General features: G+C 37.6%; 1 protein-coding gene across 1 annotated transcript; it reads right to left on the bottom strand.

The window, feature by feature from the left end:
* Positions 1-6,243: 6,243 nt before the first annotated feature.
* On the bottom strand, positions 6,244-7,698 carry LOC136824969 (uncharacterized). The gene has a single exon (XM_067080954.1). It carries the CDS (start codon positions 7,696-7,698, stop codon positions 6,244-6,246), a length of 1,455 nt encoding a protein of 484 aa, XP_066937055.1.
* Positions 7,699-18,028: the final 10,330 nt, after the last annotated feature.

Raw genomic sequence — 18,028 nt, forward strand, 5'->3', positions numbered from 1 at the left:
ATTTTCATACATCTCTACTGCCTACCTTAAAGTTTAAACAATTTACAAATTTCTTTTTGATATTAAAGGATCATGTTTATACATCCCTTGACTGATATTCATATTATGGTTGTAACTTTCTTTTACAAAGCTAGATTCAATGATGTTCCTTTCAGTGCATTATTAGAATATACAATCCCCCCTAGACAGTTGATAGCATGATTGTTCTCACTAACATGTACAAATATACCACTGTTCCTTGTGCATATCTCACACATTTCTTATGTTGTTCAATTCTTTTTTCCAGTGCTTTCCCGGTTTGGCCAATATAAAAGTTGTCACAAGACTTACGGAATTTTATATACACACCTTTAGTATTGTCAGGGAGTTCTTGATAAGTACATTTTCATTGTTGTATTGTTCTTAAATGCGACATTAACAAAAAATTCTTAAGAAGATGAGGATATCCTTCATATTATTATTATAAGGCAAAACAAGCAATTTTTTTGTGTTGTAAGGTTCTTTCTGGTTTTGATACATAGTCTTTTTGCCTTCAAATGCACTGTTTAATACACTATCAGGATATTTCAATTTCTTGATATTCATTCTAATCTTAATTTCATCATCAATGTATTCAGGGCTACATACCCGTAATGCTCTCAACATGATAAAACTATTAAACTTTGCCAGAATAACAGTTGGCACCTGAATATTAAGGTAAATACATTATATTTTAAACCCACTACTATTTCTTCGTATTAATAGTGAATCCATGCTTGTAAGTTTTGATGTAGTATAATTGATTTATTCAAAAAGGTGCCAATAGATGATCTGATGGCAAATTTTTTATCTGAATTGTTAGAGAACACACAGCTGGATATCCCATTTTTTAAAAAGTACTTTTAATTGAACTGATTAAATTATGTGTAAAAGATTGTAAATTTGAATTTAATTGGTCAAATTTACAATCACAAAATTTTCAGTTCATGGCAATGGGAAACCCTGTATCCCCAGTGTTATAAAAAACTTATATATGGAATTTTTGAAAAGAAGATATTAAACAACATAATCCCACGTAATGTAACATGGTTCATTTGAGAGGTATGTTGACGATATAATATTTGTGTATTAAGCTTGTATGATGGGAACCAAGATGTAAATAACTTTTTGCCAAGTTTTCAATTAGTACCATCAATTAAATTCACGATGGAAATGGAAAATGATGGGTGCTTACCGTTTCTGGTTGTCCTCATACGAAGAAATAGTAGTGGGTTTAAATATAGTGTGTATAGAAAACCCACTAATATTTCTTCCTATGTGCATTTCTATTCTGGACAAAGCAATAAGGTTAAAAAGTCAGTGTTTGCAAATAATCATGTGAAGATGAAGTTGGTTCAATCATCTATGTTTTTAAGAGCATTACGGGTATGTAGCCCTGAATATATTGATGATGAAATAGCTAAGATTAGGAATGCAGGCAAGAAATTGAAATATCCTGATAGTGTATTAAACAGTGCATTTGAAGTGGCAAAAAGACTATGTATCAAAACCAGAAAGAACCTTACAACACAAAAAAATTTGCTTGTTTTGCCTTATAATAATAATATGAAGGATATCCTCATCTTCTTAAGAATTTTGGTGTTAATGTCGCATTTAAGAACAATACAACAATGAAAAATGTACTTATCAAGAACTCCCTGACAATACTAAAGGGTGTGTATATAAAATTCCGTGTAAGTCTTGTGACAACTTTTATATTGGCCAAACCGGGAAAGCACTGGAAAAAGAATTGAACAGCATAAGAAATGTGTGAGATATGCACAAGGGAACAGTGGTATATTTGTACATGTTAGTAAGAACAATCATGCTATCAACTGGGAAGGGGCAAAAAGGATTATATATTCTAATAATGCACTGGAAAGGAACATAATTGAATCTAGCTTTATAAAAGAAAGTTACAACCATAATATGAATATCAGTCAAGGGATGTATAAACTTGATCCTTTAATATCAAAAGAAATTTGTAAATTGTTTTAAACTTTAAGGTAGGCAGTAGAGATGTATGAAAATAGGATTATCATCAGTATTTGTAAACACAGTACGGGGGCAGTAATGTTAATGAGTTTCCAAACTCCGCCTCCGTGACACCTGTCAGGTGTGGATCTGAGGTGGCGTATGGTCTGTTTATCAGCAATGTCCCCTGAGAGTATATTGTGATTTTTAGTCAAATGAGTTTTAAAGGCCACTCCTACCTCGACACCGGCCTGAGTGGGGATTTGTAGTCTCTAACGGTTGTGTATGTTCGTCAGTACTGTTCTTGTAGTATATATATTTGTGACTTCTCATACTCTGTATCAGTCCTTCGTCAATGGCTTGGAAATAAAGTCGAAACCAGTCAGGACCTACACCCCGTTTCTTATTTTTCACCTGTGGTAATGTGTGATATATATATATATATATATATATATATATATATATATATATATATAATATATATATATATTATATATATATATATATATATATATATATATATAATATGAATGTCTTTTACTGTAATAAGTGTAATATGAAGATAAAGGCCCATAAAACACTATTTGAACGTTGCAACCATATATTTCGAGCACTTCCTTCTGTGCCCCTGTTCACTGGTAAAATATGGACAGATGAAATGTTACAGGAGTATATATACAAAGCATATGTAGGTGTGGCATTAAGTCTCTGATGTATGCAGGTGACCGTTTCCCAAGAAGGAGGGAAAACAATTCCCTAGTGGTTTTTGGCCTCATTAACTCCTATTTTGCGATTCGTCTGGTGGTCGTGTTTCCTGGAGCACCTGTTTGAGAAGAGGTTTAAGGATTAACCCGTCGATTTCATCTGCTTTCCAATGTCCTCCTGACAAGTTCATAAATCAGACCAACAATATGACCTACTATCTGGAAAAGAATACTGTGGCGGTAAGACACCAGTGGCACCAAAGGGATGGGTGTTGGGAAGGGGGTGACATAGAGAGAGAGAGAGTAGAGTGGGTGTTAGGGAGAAAAAAGAGGGAAAGAGACAGGGAGTGTTGGAGAGAGAAAGAGAGAGAGGGAGAAAGTGAGAAAAATAAAGAGGGAGAGGAAGTGAGAGAGAGAGAGAGAGAGGGTTGGGGGGATTGGAAGTGAGTGAGAGAGTAGAGGGGGTGTTAGGGAGAAGAAAGAGGGAAAGAGACAGGGAGGGTTGGAGAGAGAGAGAGAGTAGAGGGGGTGTTATGGAAAGAAAGAGAGAGAGAGAGAGAGGGGGCGGAGGGGGGGAGGAAGTGAGAGAGAGAGGAAGTGAGAGAGTGAGAGGGAGAGTAAGTGCGAGAGAGAGTAGAGGGGGTGTTATGGAGAAGAGAGAGAGAAAGTTTATCGGTTGTCATTCAGACTTATCCTGGCAGTGCCGGTGTCAGCTAGTATATATACATATACATATATATATATATATATATATATATATATATATATATATATATATATATATATATATATATATATATATATATATATATATATATATACACATTAGTAGACACTACATTGGAATATTCTTTATGTCTTACTCCACATTTTTGTGAGTATTGCTGTTCATGCTTGCGTTTTAAAAAGCAATATTTGGTGTCGTGCTGTGCTCGATATCAGGTGTTTATACTCTTTTATGCAGACAGGATTTATTTTCCTCGCCTTGGGCTACGAGCAAACCGGAAGCGACCGTGATTACTCGTGGAACGTCATGAATATTTTCTGAAGGAAGAGCTCTCTGCCATTTCAAAAGGGCACTGGTGGGCGGATGTCTCCTTTGCATTCGAAACTGAGAGAGAGAGAGAGAGAGAGAGAGAGAGAGAGAGAGAGAGAGAGAGAGAGAGAGAGAGAGAGAGAGGTACTCTCAGTCAGTATTAGAAGCCAACATAGATAATCTTACCGAAGTGCCAAGATTATCTCCCACATGAGGTACTACCTAAAAACAGTATCTCTGTCTGTTTCTGTAGGTGTGTGAGAACTTAACTATGAAGAGGCATATATCTCCAGAGTGTTCAGGTAAAATCTATATCATTTGGTTTTTACAAAAATTGCGTATCGTGTTTGAGTTTGGAGCAACTCCATTTACGTCTGACTAGAGGAGGAACTGCAGTTGAATGGAAAATATCTCAGTTGCTTGTAATGGAGACCGTCCATCAGCTTCTCCACCAAACCAACGTAACAAAGCTTTCCTAACCATACTTAGTTGGATAATAGCTGTTGTCGCCTAGCCGCAGGCTCTGCCCTCAACTGCTGTTGTTGGTATATGTGACCCAGTAGTGTATTAAACCTGTAATAAATTTCAACCACACTGTCTGCTTTCCATATTTGCCTGTCCTTCCAGGTGATGGCGGTTTTTCTTCTCTTTCCAGGTGATGGCAGTTTAGACTTGTATTTTCCTGTCCTTCCAAGTGATGATGGTTTAGTCTTGGCATTTTCCTGTCCTTCCAGGTGATCGGGGTTTAGTCTTGTATTTTCCTCCCCTTCCAGGTGATGGTGGTTTAGTTTTGTATTTTCCTGTCCTTCTAGGTGATAGCGGTTTAGTCTTTTATTTTCCTGTCCTTCCAGGTGATGGCGGTTCAGTATTATATTTTCCTGTCCTTCCGATGATGACTGTTTATACTTTTATTTTCCTGTCCTTCTGGGTGATGGTGGTTTAGTCTTGTATTTTCCTGTCCTTCTTGGTGATGACGCTTTTTGTCTTGTATTTTCCTGTCCATTCAGATGAAGACAATTTAGTGTTGTATTTTCCTGTACTTTTACGTGATGGGGGTTTAGTCTTGTATTTTCCTGTTGTTCTGGGTGATGCCAGTTTAGTCTTGCATTTTCCTTTCTGGTATGTTCCAGGTGATGATGCTTTAGTCTTGTATTTTCCTGTTCTCTTTGGTGATGGAAGTTTCGTCTTGTATTTTCCTGTCCTTACATGTTATGGCAGGTTAGTCTTGTATTTTCCTGTCCCTCAGGGTGATGGTGGTTTAGTCTTGTATTATCCTGTCCTTCCAGGTGGTGGTGGTTTAGTCTTGTATTTTCCTGTCCTTCCGGGTGATGGTGGTTTAGTCTTGTATTTTCCTGTCCTTCTGGGTGATGGTGGTTTAGTCTTGTATTATCCTGTCCTTCCAGGTGGTGGTGGTTTAGTCTTGTATTTTCCTGTCCTTCGGGGTGATGGTGGTTTAGTCTTGTATTTTCCTGTCATTCCTGGTGATGGTGGTTTAGTCTTGTATTTTTCTGTCCTTCTAGGTGATGGCGGTTTAGTGTTGTATTTTCCCGTCATTCCAGGTGATGGTGGTTTAGTCTTGTATTTTCCTGTCCTGGGTAATGGTGGTTTAGTCTTGTATTTTCCTGTCCTTCTGGGTGATGGTGGTTTAGTCTTGTATTTTGCTGTCCTTCTGGGTGATGGTGGTTTAGTCTTGTATTTTCCTGTCCTTCTGGGTGATGGTGGTTTAGTCTTGTATTATCCTGTCCTTCCAGGTGGTGGTGGTTTAGTCTTGTATTTTCCTGTCCTTCCAGGTGATGGTGGTTTAGTCTTGTATTTTCCTGTCCTTCTGGGTGATGGTGGTTTAGTCTTGTATTATCCTGTCCTTCCAGGTGGTGGTGGTTTAGTCTTGTATTTTCCTGTCCTTCTGGGTGATGGTGGTTTAGTCTTGTATTATCCTGTCCTTCCAGGTGATGGTGGTTTAGTCTTGTATTTTCCTGTCGTTCTGGGTGATGGTGGTTTAGTCTTGTATTTTCCTGTCATTCCTGGTGATGGTGATTTAGTCTTGTATTTTTCTGTCCTTCTAGGTGATGGCTGTTTAGTGTTGTATTTTCTTGTCCTTCCAGGTGATGGTGGTTTAGTATTGTATTTTCCTGTCCTGGGTGATGGTGGTTTAGTCTTTTATTTTCATGTCCTTCCGGGTGATGGTGGTTTAGTCTTGTATTTCCTTGTCATTCCGAGTGATGGTGGTTTAGTCTTGTATTTTCCTGTCCTTCCTGGTGATGGTGGTTTAGTCTTGTATTTTCCTATCCTTTTGGGTGATGGTGGTTTAGTCTTGTATTATCCTGTCCTTCCAGGTGGTGGTGGTTTAGTCTTGTATTTTTCTGTCATTCTGGGTGATGGTGGTTTAGTCTTGTATTTTCCTGTCCTTCTGGGTGATGGTGGTTTAGTCTTGTACTATCCTGTCATTCCAGGTGATGGTGGTTTAGTCTTGTATTTTCCTGTCCTTCTGGGTGATGGTGGTTTAGTCTTGTATTATCCTGTCCTTCCAGGTGGTGGTGGTTTAGTCTTGTATTTTCCTGTCCTTCCAGGTGATGGTGGTTTAGTCTTGTATTTTCCTGTCATTCCTGGTGATGGTGGTTTAGTCTTGTATTTTTCTGTCCTTCTAGGTGATGGTGGTTTAGTCTTGTATTTTCTCATCCTTTTGGGTGATGGTGGTTTAGTCTTGTATTTTCCTGTCCTTCCGGGTGATGGTGGTTTAGTCTTGTATTTCCTTGTCATTCCGAGTGATGGTGGTTTAGTCTTGTATTTTCCTGTCCTTCCGGGTGATGGTGGTTTAGTTTTGTATTTTCTTGTCATTCCTGGTGATGGTGGTTTAGTCTTGTATTTTTCTGTCCTTCTAGGTGATGGCGGTTTAGTGTTGTATTTTCCCGTCCTTCCAGGTGATGGTGGTTTAGTCTTGTATTTTGCTGTCCTTCCGGGTGATGGTGGTTTAGTCTTGTATTTTCCTGTCCTTCTGGGTGATGGTGGTTTAGTCTTGTATTTCCTTGTCATTCCGAGTGATGGTGGTTTAGTCTTGTATTTTCCTGTCCTTCCGGGTGATGGTGGTTTAGTTTTGTATTTTCCTGTCATTCCTGGTGATGGTGGTTTAGTCTTGTATTTTTCTGTCCTTCTAGGTGATGGCGGTTTAGTGTTGTATTTCCTTGTCATTCCGAGTGATGGTGGTTTAGTCTTGTATTTTCCTGTCCTTCCAGGTGATGGTGGTTTAGTTTTGTATTTTCCTGTCATTCCTGGTGATGGTGGTTTAGTATTGTATTTTTCTGTCCTTCTAGGTGATGGCGGTTTAGTGTTGTATTTTCCCGTCCTTCCAGGTGATGGTGGTTTAGTCTTGTATTTTGCTGTCCTTCTGGGTGATGGTGGTTTAGTCTTGTATTTCCTTGTCATTCCGAGTGATGGTGGTTTAGTCTTGTATTTTCCTGTCCTTCCGGGTGATGGTGGTTTAGTTTTGTATTTTTCTGTCCTTCTAGGTGATGGCGGTTTAGTGTTGTATTTCCTTGTCATTCCGAGTGATGGTGGTTTAGTCTTGTATTTTCCTGTCCTTCCAGGTGATGGTGGTTTAGTTTTGTATTTTCCTGTCATTCCTGGTGATGGTGGTTTAGTCTTGTATTTTTCTGTCCTTCTAGGTGATGGCGGTTTAGTGTTGTATTTTCCCGTCCTTCCAGGTGATGGTGGTTTAGTCTTGTATTTTGCTGTCCTTCTGGGTGATGGTGGTTTAGTCTTGTATTTCCTTGTCATTCCGAGTGATGGTGGTTTAGTCTTGTATTTTCCTGTCCTTCCGGGTGATGGTGGTTTAGTTTTGTATTTTCCTGTCACTCCTGGTGATGGTGGTTTAGTCTTGTATTTTCCTGTCCTTCCAGGTGATGGTGGTTCAGTCTTGTATTTTGCTGTCCTTCTGGGTAATGGTGGTTTAGTCTTGTATTTCCTTGTCATTCCGAGTGATGGTGGTTTAGTCTTGTATTTTCCTGTCCTTCCTGGTGATGGTGGTTTAGTTTTGTATTTTCCTGTTCGTCCGGGTGATAGCGGTTTAGTCTTTTAGTTTCTTGTCCTTCCAGGTGATGGTGGTGTATTATTGTATTTTCCTGTCCCTCCGGGTGATGACTGTTTATGCTTTTATTTTCCTATCCTTCTGGGTGATGGTGGTTTAGTCTTGTGTTTTCCTGTCCTTCTGGGTGATGACTGTTTATTCTTTTATTTTCCGTCCTTCCAGGTGATGGTGGTTTAGTGGTTTAGTCTTGTATTTTCCTGTCATTCTGGGTGACGGTGGTTTCGTCTTGTATTTTCCTTTCCTTCCAGGTGATGGTGGTTTAGTCTTGTATTTTCCTGTCATTCTGGGTGACGGTGGTTTCGTCTTGTATTTTCCTTTCCTTCCGGGTGATGGTGGTTTAGTCTTGTATTTTCTATGACAGTACTTTTATGAAGCCTGTCATGCACTTCCGGATCATTTTTTTGTTTACCTTTTTGGAGAGATAGAAATCTGGGCCCACAGATATAACTGGAAGTCGCCTTCATTTTGTATACTTATGATTATGTAAAGAACTCACGTATTATATGACACCTGTATTTTCTGTCTATTTTTGTTCATATGTATTACTTTATGGCAATAAGGTACAAGTGGATAAATAACATATTTTGGCCAAACTTCCAAGAACAACAACATAGAAAGTATAGAAGTGTCAAAGGTCGTTTTCTTTTTGTACTATGCTAAGTCAGCTTGTAATTCATTCCCTCTTCATATCGGACACATTAGCATATGCACATGTGTTCTGCGTATGGTGTGTGGTTATTATCGTTTGTATTGCATTGTGATATATATATATATATATATATATATATATATATATATATATATATATATATATATATATATATATACATACTGTATATGTGTGTTTATATATATATATATATATATATATATATATATATATATATACTGTATATGTGTGTTTATATATATATATATATATATATATATATATATACATACACGTGTGTGTGTAAATGAGTGATTAGTAAGAGACCACAGTGAATGGTCGTTATATGTGTGTTTGTAATAGTTTAATTATGCTTCCTTTATTATTTTGATAAACAGTAAACAAAGTTAGTTTTAAGAAAACATGTAAACTGTTTATTAATTTTAAGAAAACATGTAAACTGTTTGTTAATTTTTTACTACAAAATTTATTACAAAATTATCTGATTTTGTTTTATTTCTTTTGCAGGTAAGGGATTAGTGATTGCAGAGGGTTGTTGAAGGAAAGAATTGCTCATACAGAGAGTAAGCTTGATATCACATGTTGCTTCTTCTGTCCAAGAAATCTTGGGCAACAGTCGAACCTCCTGCTCCAACAGGTAGGGAGTAATTACCTAAACTTTACAACAGGTAGGATAGCTCAATAGCAACAGGTTTTATACCTTGAGGGCTAGTCCGCCATTTTATTTTGTTTTGTGTTGTTGATTAAAGTCTAAAATATCTTATAAGCTGTGACTATAATAAATCCGAGAATTTAAGTTGAATTGAAAATTTATTTGAGATGAGTTGAGCGTATGTTCATTAATATATGTGATTTTGGTTTGTGAGAATACGATGGTTCGCCCGAGATTATTTTCTTCGATCAGGCTCTTCCACATTTTCTATGATACCCGGCAGCGACTTGTTTAAAGGAGAACTACGTTGATTTTAATGTTACTCTTCCCTCTATTTCATTTGTTCTCATAGCAAATCCAGGTCATCCTAGCAGTGCTTTTAAGGTTTTGCCATCCTTAAATTGCACGATAATTTGAGCATAATATACAATTTTTAGATGAATCTGGAGGTATTTTAGCCACCAGTTCCTATGAAAACGACAAAAAATTTATTTGTTTTCTCCTTCAGCCCACGTACCCCTTCCTTGATTATGTTATGGAAGCTTGAATGAAGCTATCGTCTTTAAAGGCAGGGCTTTCCGTTGGGGTGGTCATTTATTACCCTATCTTTTCAAGGCATTATATATAGAATTCTACGCCTATTTTTAGAGCTTGTTGAGCAACTCAATACATCGAGGTAGGTTAGATGAGAGAATGTGAAGCTTGAACGACACTTTCGGCCGAATTGATGAATATCGGTTTTTTGTCATAACATTAGTAAGTTAAGACTTCACTTGATACCAGGTTATGCCCATGTTCGATCTGGCCAAATTAGTTACCCTCTCATTTTTTTGCAATACTTGGGTGGCAAAGCTTGGGTTTACCATTGTTAGAATGTTATGAAAGTCTGATATTTTCTTTCTTTAGTGATTAATCATTATGAAATAAGTTCCTTAAAGTAGTCAGTTACTTGGTGGGTTCTCTGCTGTACATTTCTGAGATGGAAGTTGGGAGGGGTGTCTGCATGAGACAGGAATAATCGTCCATTACCAAAAAGTGAAGATCATATCTGTAAGACACCAAAATGGCGGTAAATATGAGAATTTGATTATTAGACTATATAATAACTGATGTCTAGTATCAGAAAAAACTAAGGTAATAAAAAATGAGAATCCACAATTAATTTTTCTTACTCCTAAGAAGCTTGTCAGAAGAGAAAAATGGCATTGTTTGCAGATACTATCTACTTAAAAAGACTGTATCAGTCTATGCTTCCTATTCTCTTCTGGCAAGCTTCTTAGGAATAAGGGAAATTCATCCGGGTTTCTCTCCATTTACTTCTTCGTTTTACTAGTCGACGGAACGTTTCGTCACCCCTCAAGGGCGGCTTCATCAAGACTGGATTACAAATCAGTATACGCACTGCACAGTTTCTATTGCTGCATGCGGACGTTTGAATTTCATATATGACGTCATTGGGTGCTGAATTTCTATTGGTCGGCAGGTCTCATTCTCTTGCTGGTCGTCTGGGCGACATCATACTTGGGACGCTCCCCAAGGGCGTAGTCTGGCAAGCTTCTTAGGAATAAGGGAAATTCATCCGGGTTTCTCTCCATTTACTTCGTTTTACTAGTCGACGGAACGTTTTGTCACCCCTCAAGGGCGGCTTCATCAAGACTGGATTACAAATCAGTATACGCACTGCACAGTTTCTATTGCTGCATGCGGACGTTTGAATTTCATATATGACGTCATTGGGTGCTGAATTTCTATTGGTCGGCAGGTCTCATTCTCTTGCTGGTCGTCTGGGCGACATCATACTTGGGACGCTCCCCAAGGGCGTAGGCAAGGGCATGATTCCCGTCTTTGGCGATAGTCTTGATTTGCTACCTTGTCAGTAAAGTCCAGGGGTGTTTTGTCGCTCGTGTCTCCTTTCGGATTCTCACGGATGTTCTGTGGTTCCTTGAAGAAGGGAGGATGAAGTCCGTGTTTCTATGTGTGTTCAACGCAGGCCGTTGTTGATTTATACTCACAGCTTTTGCTATTTGCAATCTGTGGAACCGAGCTTCTTTATGCACGATCTTTGTGCTTTCTAATAATTCTTCTAGTGGCGGCCTCCGGTCGTGGTCGTCTACGTAGTGTTGAAATATTGCCCCTTGGTTGCGGTGAGCTTGCAATCGCTTGCGTAGTGGTGGTGGTGCGACCAATGTAGCAATTGGTGAGGGCTTGACATGTCCCTTCGGTGCATTAAAATTTGTAGGCCTATACTACGTTGGTCGATCACCCTTGAACTGGCCATGAAGAGAATAATTGACAGCGGTATGACACCTACGAATCCTGACGAAAGGATTTCCTTACTTCACTTTCACTTTGTTTCACTTTGTTTGGTTTTATGTACAGCCCTCCACAGAGATAATTCCCTTTTATTTCTTCAAGTTCATCTTCAATGAGCTTTTTGTGTGTTCTTTGTTCAGGCCTCTTGCAATTATTACAGATGTACAATATGTTATCACTACGAAGTATGGGTGTGTATCTGACCTCGATACATGAACATTCATAATGAAACCATACGTCACACATTTCACAGCAAGTTCCTTCCTCATTAACTTCCCCAGAACAGTGTCCGCAGGTTGCTGACTCTCGATTTGGGTTGACTCATCCTTCTCCAGTATTTTATTTAGTGTTCCAGGTTTACATGCTGCTTCGATAATTATGAGATAATGTTCGTATGATAGTTTGATCTTCCTGTAATTTCTACAGTATTTAGTTTCTCTTTTTCCTTCCGCTTCTTCGTATTTACATTGAACATCGCGCAAGTCAGGTACTTTTCATAGAGCACTTCATAGACACGTCCTATGCCGCCCAAACCTAGTAAGAGGGGTGTGGTAGTAAACCAGCGTAGTATACAAATTTAAATGCTCCGAAGGGACATGTCAAGCCCTCACCAATTACTACATTGGTCGCACCACCACCACTCTACGCAAGCGATTGCAAGCTCACCGCAACCAAGGGGCAATATTTCAATACTACGTAGAGGTGCCATGAGAACAATCACTAGGGTAGGATTCCATGATGCAATGTCCATCGTTCGGCTTCGGTGACCCTGGTAGGTGTGACGCCAGATAACCCACAATTAATCCTAATCCTAATGTCCATCGTTCGGATATCTGTAAATAGACAGTTAAATATGCTTCGCATTATTATGGCTTGTATAAAGTCATGTATGCAAGAATGTTGTCGGTCAGGTTGAAATACTTTAGCTGCTAAAATAAAACATTATAACATTTATTTAATATATTGCCTGTGAAATGAGATGACTCACTGAACTGGTTAAGTACACACTAATAGAACCCTTACTGATACTACAGTTTTAGTTATTTGTTGGATGCACGTTATGTTACTTTCATTATTATTATTATTATTATTATTATTATTATTATTATTATTATTATTATTATTATTATTATTATTATTATTATTATCTCAAAAAATTTATAATAGTTTTCTAAGTTTACATGCATGATTGGTGGAATGAACTAAAACATTTTTGTTTATACATTTTTTACTTGTCTGTCTTAAAACGTAAAAGGTATATTTCGACGTTGGCTTAAGGTCTATGCATTGTGACTCACTACTGATTCATTTGACTACTACCACCAGCTTGTAGATTGAATCTCGGCAATAAAAATACTTAACGGATTTGAGATAAATCAAATTATAAGGAAAGATAATTTGGTTAAATTTACATCCTACGCTTTCCATCCCGACAGTTTTGGATTCACAAACTGATGGTATCTGCAGACGAATGTCTTAATTTATTTGGTTTAGAGTAAAGAGTTTGCTGCCGCTAACGTATTGTTGTTAGGTATCAGCCTATTGTTCTTTGATTGGTGTTCACCTCCCATCTCTTAAGCATTGGGTTTGTGGAAGGAGACTCGCAATACATGACGCCAAGGAAAACGCGTCTAATGTTAATTTTCCTCTGCCACTGTCCACTTGGTCATGTGGTGATATTTGCAAAGGGCGTTCTGACATTCCACGGCGGTCACTCATTCAGCCATAGAGCAAGTACCACGTTGCATGACTTTACCGAACATCGTGTGTGTGTGTGTGTGCGTGCGCGCGCTCATGTTGCTTGTTGTTCATTCACTTTTTCTTAAACTCCAGACCTACAGGTTTATTTACTGATGTTGATCAATTTTATGTTTCACTATAATTGGCTCTATTATTCATTTTAAGGCTGCAGGTTCATGTACTACCTTAATAGTTAAAGATCACTGGTATTAAAAGTAGCAGTTTTAAATTTAATTTTACAGCGTTATTTTCCGCTTCGTTGGCTGTTTATATTGTATTTGATTTTGCTTTGTTTACGGATTTAATTGTCAGGTTTTATTTGTTCCTTTGATCCCTATATTAAGATGTCATATTGCGATACTTAATAATACCAAAACATTTTCTTAATATATTTCATCTTTTGGGTTAATTTTTATGATTATTTTGTTCATTTTCTAGGATTTAAGGCGCTGGCAATGTGGTTTTTGCCTGAGGCATTCCACTATGATTTTCCCGCTTTTGTAGGATAATGTTTGTTTTGATGTTTTTTAAATACTGTACTGTTTTGTAGAACTATGTCTGTGACTTTAATGAAGCTTATTGTTGGTTCAATTATAGTCAAGGTAACGCAGTAGTTTGGCAGATTCGATTCTTTCAAACACGTTAGTTGCTCCCATGCTGCTAAAAAAAATAATGAAAATTATTTAAAATGTACTTTTGTTCTGGAATGCGTTACCTTGATTTCATTGTTTTCCTAACAACACCTTAAATGTCCCTGTACTGTTTTTGAACATTTTGCTCTGTGCATTTTTATGAATACTTACACACAAACACATAATTTTTTCTTGATGTGCTTGCTTTTAGTATTATCATTAACTTTAGGTATGCGCTAGTGTTTCTGCATATATCATTCCTTTACAAAATTTTCTGTTGATATTAGCTTGATGTATCATTAACTTCCTGCTGTGTCAGTGCAAGACATCAGTTTCCTTAATGTGTTAAGAGCCTATTGCATCATTGTTTGTGCAAGTTCAGTTAAAACCTGCTGTTGATTATATAAAAAAAATTACCAGGTAGTTTTTGTAAGTTATCTAGTAGCCATTGTATTAATTATGAGTTAGTGTTTGCTTACGATGCAAATTGTTGCTTTCCTAGGGTATTGTTTAGATAATGTATAAGGTATCAGTAAAGCATGCAAATGCTGCCAGTCGGCGCTTTCATGGATTATTATTTTGTTATAGTATAATTTATCAGTTAATGTGTGTTAAAGGTATCAGTGTTAGTTGATAACCCTATCAGTACTTGCGTAAGATACCAGTGCTTGCTAAAGGTGTTTTGCTGAACTCGTGTAGTTTACAAGTTAGTTCTTCGATGAAGAATCCACTGAAGATATCGTTAGTTATGTAAATTATCAGTGCTTATGGGAGGTATAAGTTAGTTATGGAATATGTTATCAGTTACCTCATGATGCAGGTATGAGAGGTATTGCTTTGTAAGATGTAAGTTGGCGATTTCATTAGGTGTCACTTAACATTCGCTCAGTGCTTGGATTAGTTGCCATTCCTTTCTCGAGGTCTGTGCAAAGTGTCTTTTAGTATTTGCCGGAGAAATCAGTTTAGCATGCGTATTTTACCAGCATTACGGGATGCCCTGATAGTTGAACGTAAGGTGAAAGTCATTGCTTCCAACAGAGTATCACTTAGTGCTTGCGCGAGAGATCAGTGCTCATGCAAAGAGTCAAATGAATGCTTGCCTGGAGCACGAGATGCAATACGCGGAAGATGCAACGTAGCGTGAGCGGGTGTCGGTAGGCTAGTGCATGCAGGGACTTAGATCCCTCGATGTTGGTATGTCAGGGGCTTTATGATTATGCATGGCAAGTCGGTTACACTTTTAGAGTAATGAAAGCAGATATTTGAAGGAAGATATAGACATTAAAATTATATATATAGAAATATTCTCTCTCTCTCTCTCTCTCTCTCTCTCTCTCTCTCTCTCTCTCTCTCTCTCTCTCTCTCTTACATATACTAAGACTTCACATTCCTTGATTACACAACTTTAGCGTTTCTCATCCCTCTTCAGACTCGTATAATTTACATTGTTATTTTTCGTTCTCGTTTTTTTTTTACTCGTATATTGTATTCGATGGAATTTGAAGTCAGGGTTATCCATTAAGATCTAGCGCAACACGGTAACATTGTTTATTTGTAGCTAGAGCCCTTGAATAGGGGAGCCCCGGTCCATGCTTCTAGGAATATTACTTAATTGTTTGTTAATTTATTTAATTTCTGATAATCTTTTTAATTTGATAACTTAAAAAGATGGAGTTTAGGCCTACCGCAAATTACGTGGCATGTTTACAAAATAGGAATCATAGGATCTCTCCAGAATGTGTTTTCCAACATATAGGAGATTTGAATTAGTTGAAATAGAATGTAATTTTTTTATGTTTTCATATTAGACCAGGGTTGCCAGATCTGGATTGTTAAAAGTAGCGAGAAGCTGCCTTAAAAGTAGCGAATTTGTAATAAAAGTAGCCCAATTTCTTTTCACTGGTTGGTTTGCATTAAGAAAAACATATTACAATACCTATGGGACATAACATTATTTCAATAGCTTATTGCCGTTACGGCTGCAGAAATTTGATATAAATGTAATAGCAATTACTTACCAATATTTAAAATATTAGCTAATAAATTGCAGGCTATATAAAGCAGAGTAGTACATCCCTCCACTCCACCTCTTCATAATTGCAGAATATCAAAAATGTCATTTCTTCATCAGCATCTACTGCAGCATCAGTTTTGTATATAGAAGAATCATATTTCAGCATAAAATTCGGGGCTCGAATGAAAAGCAACAAGTCCTGTTTTCTTCAAGATATGTTTTGATTCTCAAAATTGATGTCAAAAGTTCTAATCCTATTCTGTTTCTCAATTTAGACTTCACAGATGTTACTCTCGAAAATACCCAGCAATATCAACTAGTAGCCCAATTAATTTTAACCACTATCTTCATAAATCAACCTTGGAGATTACTGTTTTAGTGGATAATATCCCAAATTTCTTCACATGGAAATCAAATCCCATCAGAAAATACCCTTTCACCACTATCTTCATAATTTTCCTTTTACCACTGTCTTCATAAATCAAGGAGATTACCACGCAGTCATTGTTCTGGCTCTCTGCGATTGCACACACACACACACACACACACACACACACACACACACACACACACACACACACACACACACACACACACACACACTTGTATTGTGACTGTAAACTATACGAGTATGTTCATCTTGGACGGGAAATGGGACTAGAAATAGATCAGACTAGGGCGAAGAATACTCATCCAGTGAATAGTTTTGCCGACATAAACTAAATGCTACAAGGAATATCATGAGAGAAAACAGAAATTAGTATTTAATGATGCGTATTAGAGAGGGAATTTCAGCAATGCCATCACTGGTTCTTTGTTAAATTCCGAAAAGAAGGGAAAGGGAAGGGGCCATCGTTACTTGAGTCAATCCTTGTATATTCCTCCGTTTAGAAATCTAGCCATGAACACAAATTTGTTGTATCGGTGAGCGTCATATAAAACTAACTATATTATGCCCGACTATTAAATCTACAGATGCGTAAGAGGGAGTTGATGCCATTAACGTACAGAAAAGGTCGTATATATATCTCCCAGGATATTTTTCTTGCAAATCATGATATATATTTTAAATTGTGTCTGAAAAAGATGGGTCTACGATTTGGTGAGAGGAGTTCAAAATGGCTTTCTTTGTTTTTCGGCAGTTTTTCCTTTTTATATAAACTTTTACGAAAATAGTTCTGTTGTTTACTCATGCTATTTGCCTACAGTAACACTTCGATAAATTTAATACTAATTCATGTGGATTTTCAGACGTACAAGGTACGTAAAAAAATATTAATGTCGAGTGGCTTTCAATATCAACTAATGTTATGTTAGCAAAACTATGTTTACGTTGTTCGATTACTCGGGAAATGTACCTGCACAGTCTCTTGTTCCGAGAGCAGCCAGTTTTACGCGCTGCCACAGAGCAAGAGCCGCCTGCAGGAGGCTGGTTTAATCAAACACGAACGAACCTGTAGGAACCAGAGGCAGCTTAAAGTTAAATGAAAAATGCGAAGGACACCTGTTAATATTGTTGTTTATTTCTACGCCTAGGTCATATTTCGAGTCTCGTGCTTTTGTAACTGTTAACATTCGTTATCCCCCTGGAGGTTTTCCGTAACATGCACGCCATAGTATACTTGCGCACCATCTTCATGCTTATTCAGCCTGTGTTCCCAATTCTTACAAAGCTTAAAACGCACGCCTGCGCGCATTTACAATTTAACATTCACCAGGAACTATGAACAGGCACATTCACACGTACAAACATACTGAATTTTTTCCAGCTAAACGTCTTAGGCACATCAATGGCAAAGGGATGCATCTCACATACACATACGCATACAGTTCATCTGTTTTGTCTTTTAATACCCTAACATGGGTACACGCAAGTGGGTATTCACTTAGATCCACATACAGGCAACAAAGAGATTGCTACAGATGCGTTTGTTCCGAAATAAATCATAAATGGTCTGAATAATCATTTCAAAACATTTTTCTGACTACGTTGAGCCTCGTCTTTAGACACTTAATCAATACATTAACAGAGCCTGTTCCATTTTCTTTGGGGAGGGAGGATTTCATAGAAAATGGACAGGATCATTCTTTTAAAGGGTAACTTTCCAGATACCTGGGCACACCCTTACCGCATGTCGAGGGCAATTGCTATGTATTGACCAAGGCAAGTTCTCTTGTTGCAAGCAACTCAATT

This window comes from Macrobrachium rosenbergii, chromosome 36 (assembly GCF_040412425.1).
Source record: "Macrobrachium rosenbergii isolate ZJJX-2024 chromosome 36, ASM4041242v1, whole genome shotgun sequence".
NCBI lineage: Eukaryota > Metazoa > Arthropoda > Malacostraca > Decapoda > Palaemonidae > Macrobrachium > Macrobrachium rosenbergii.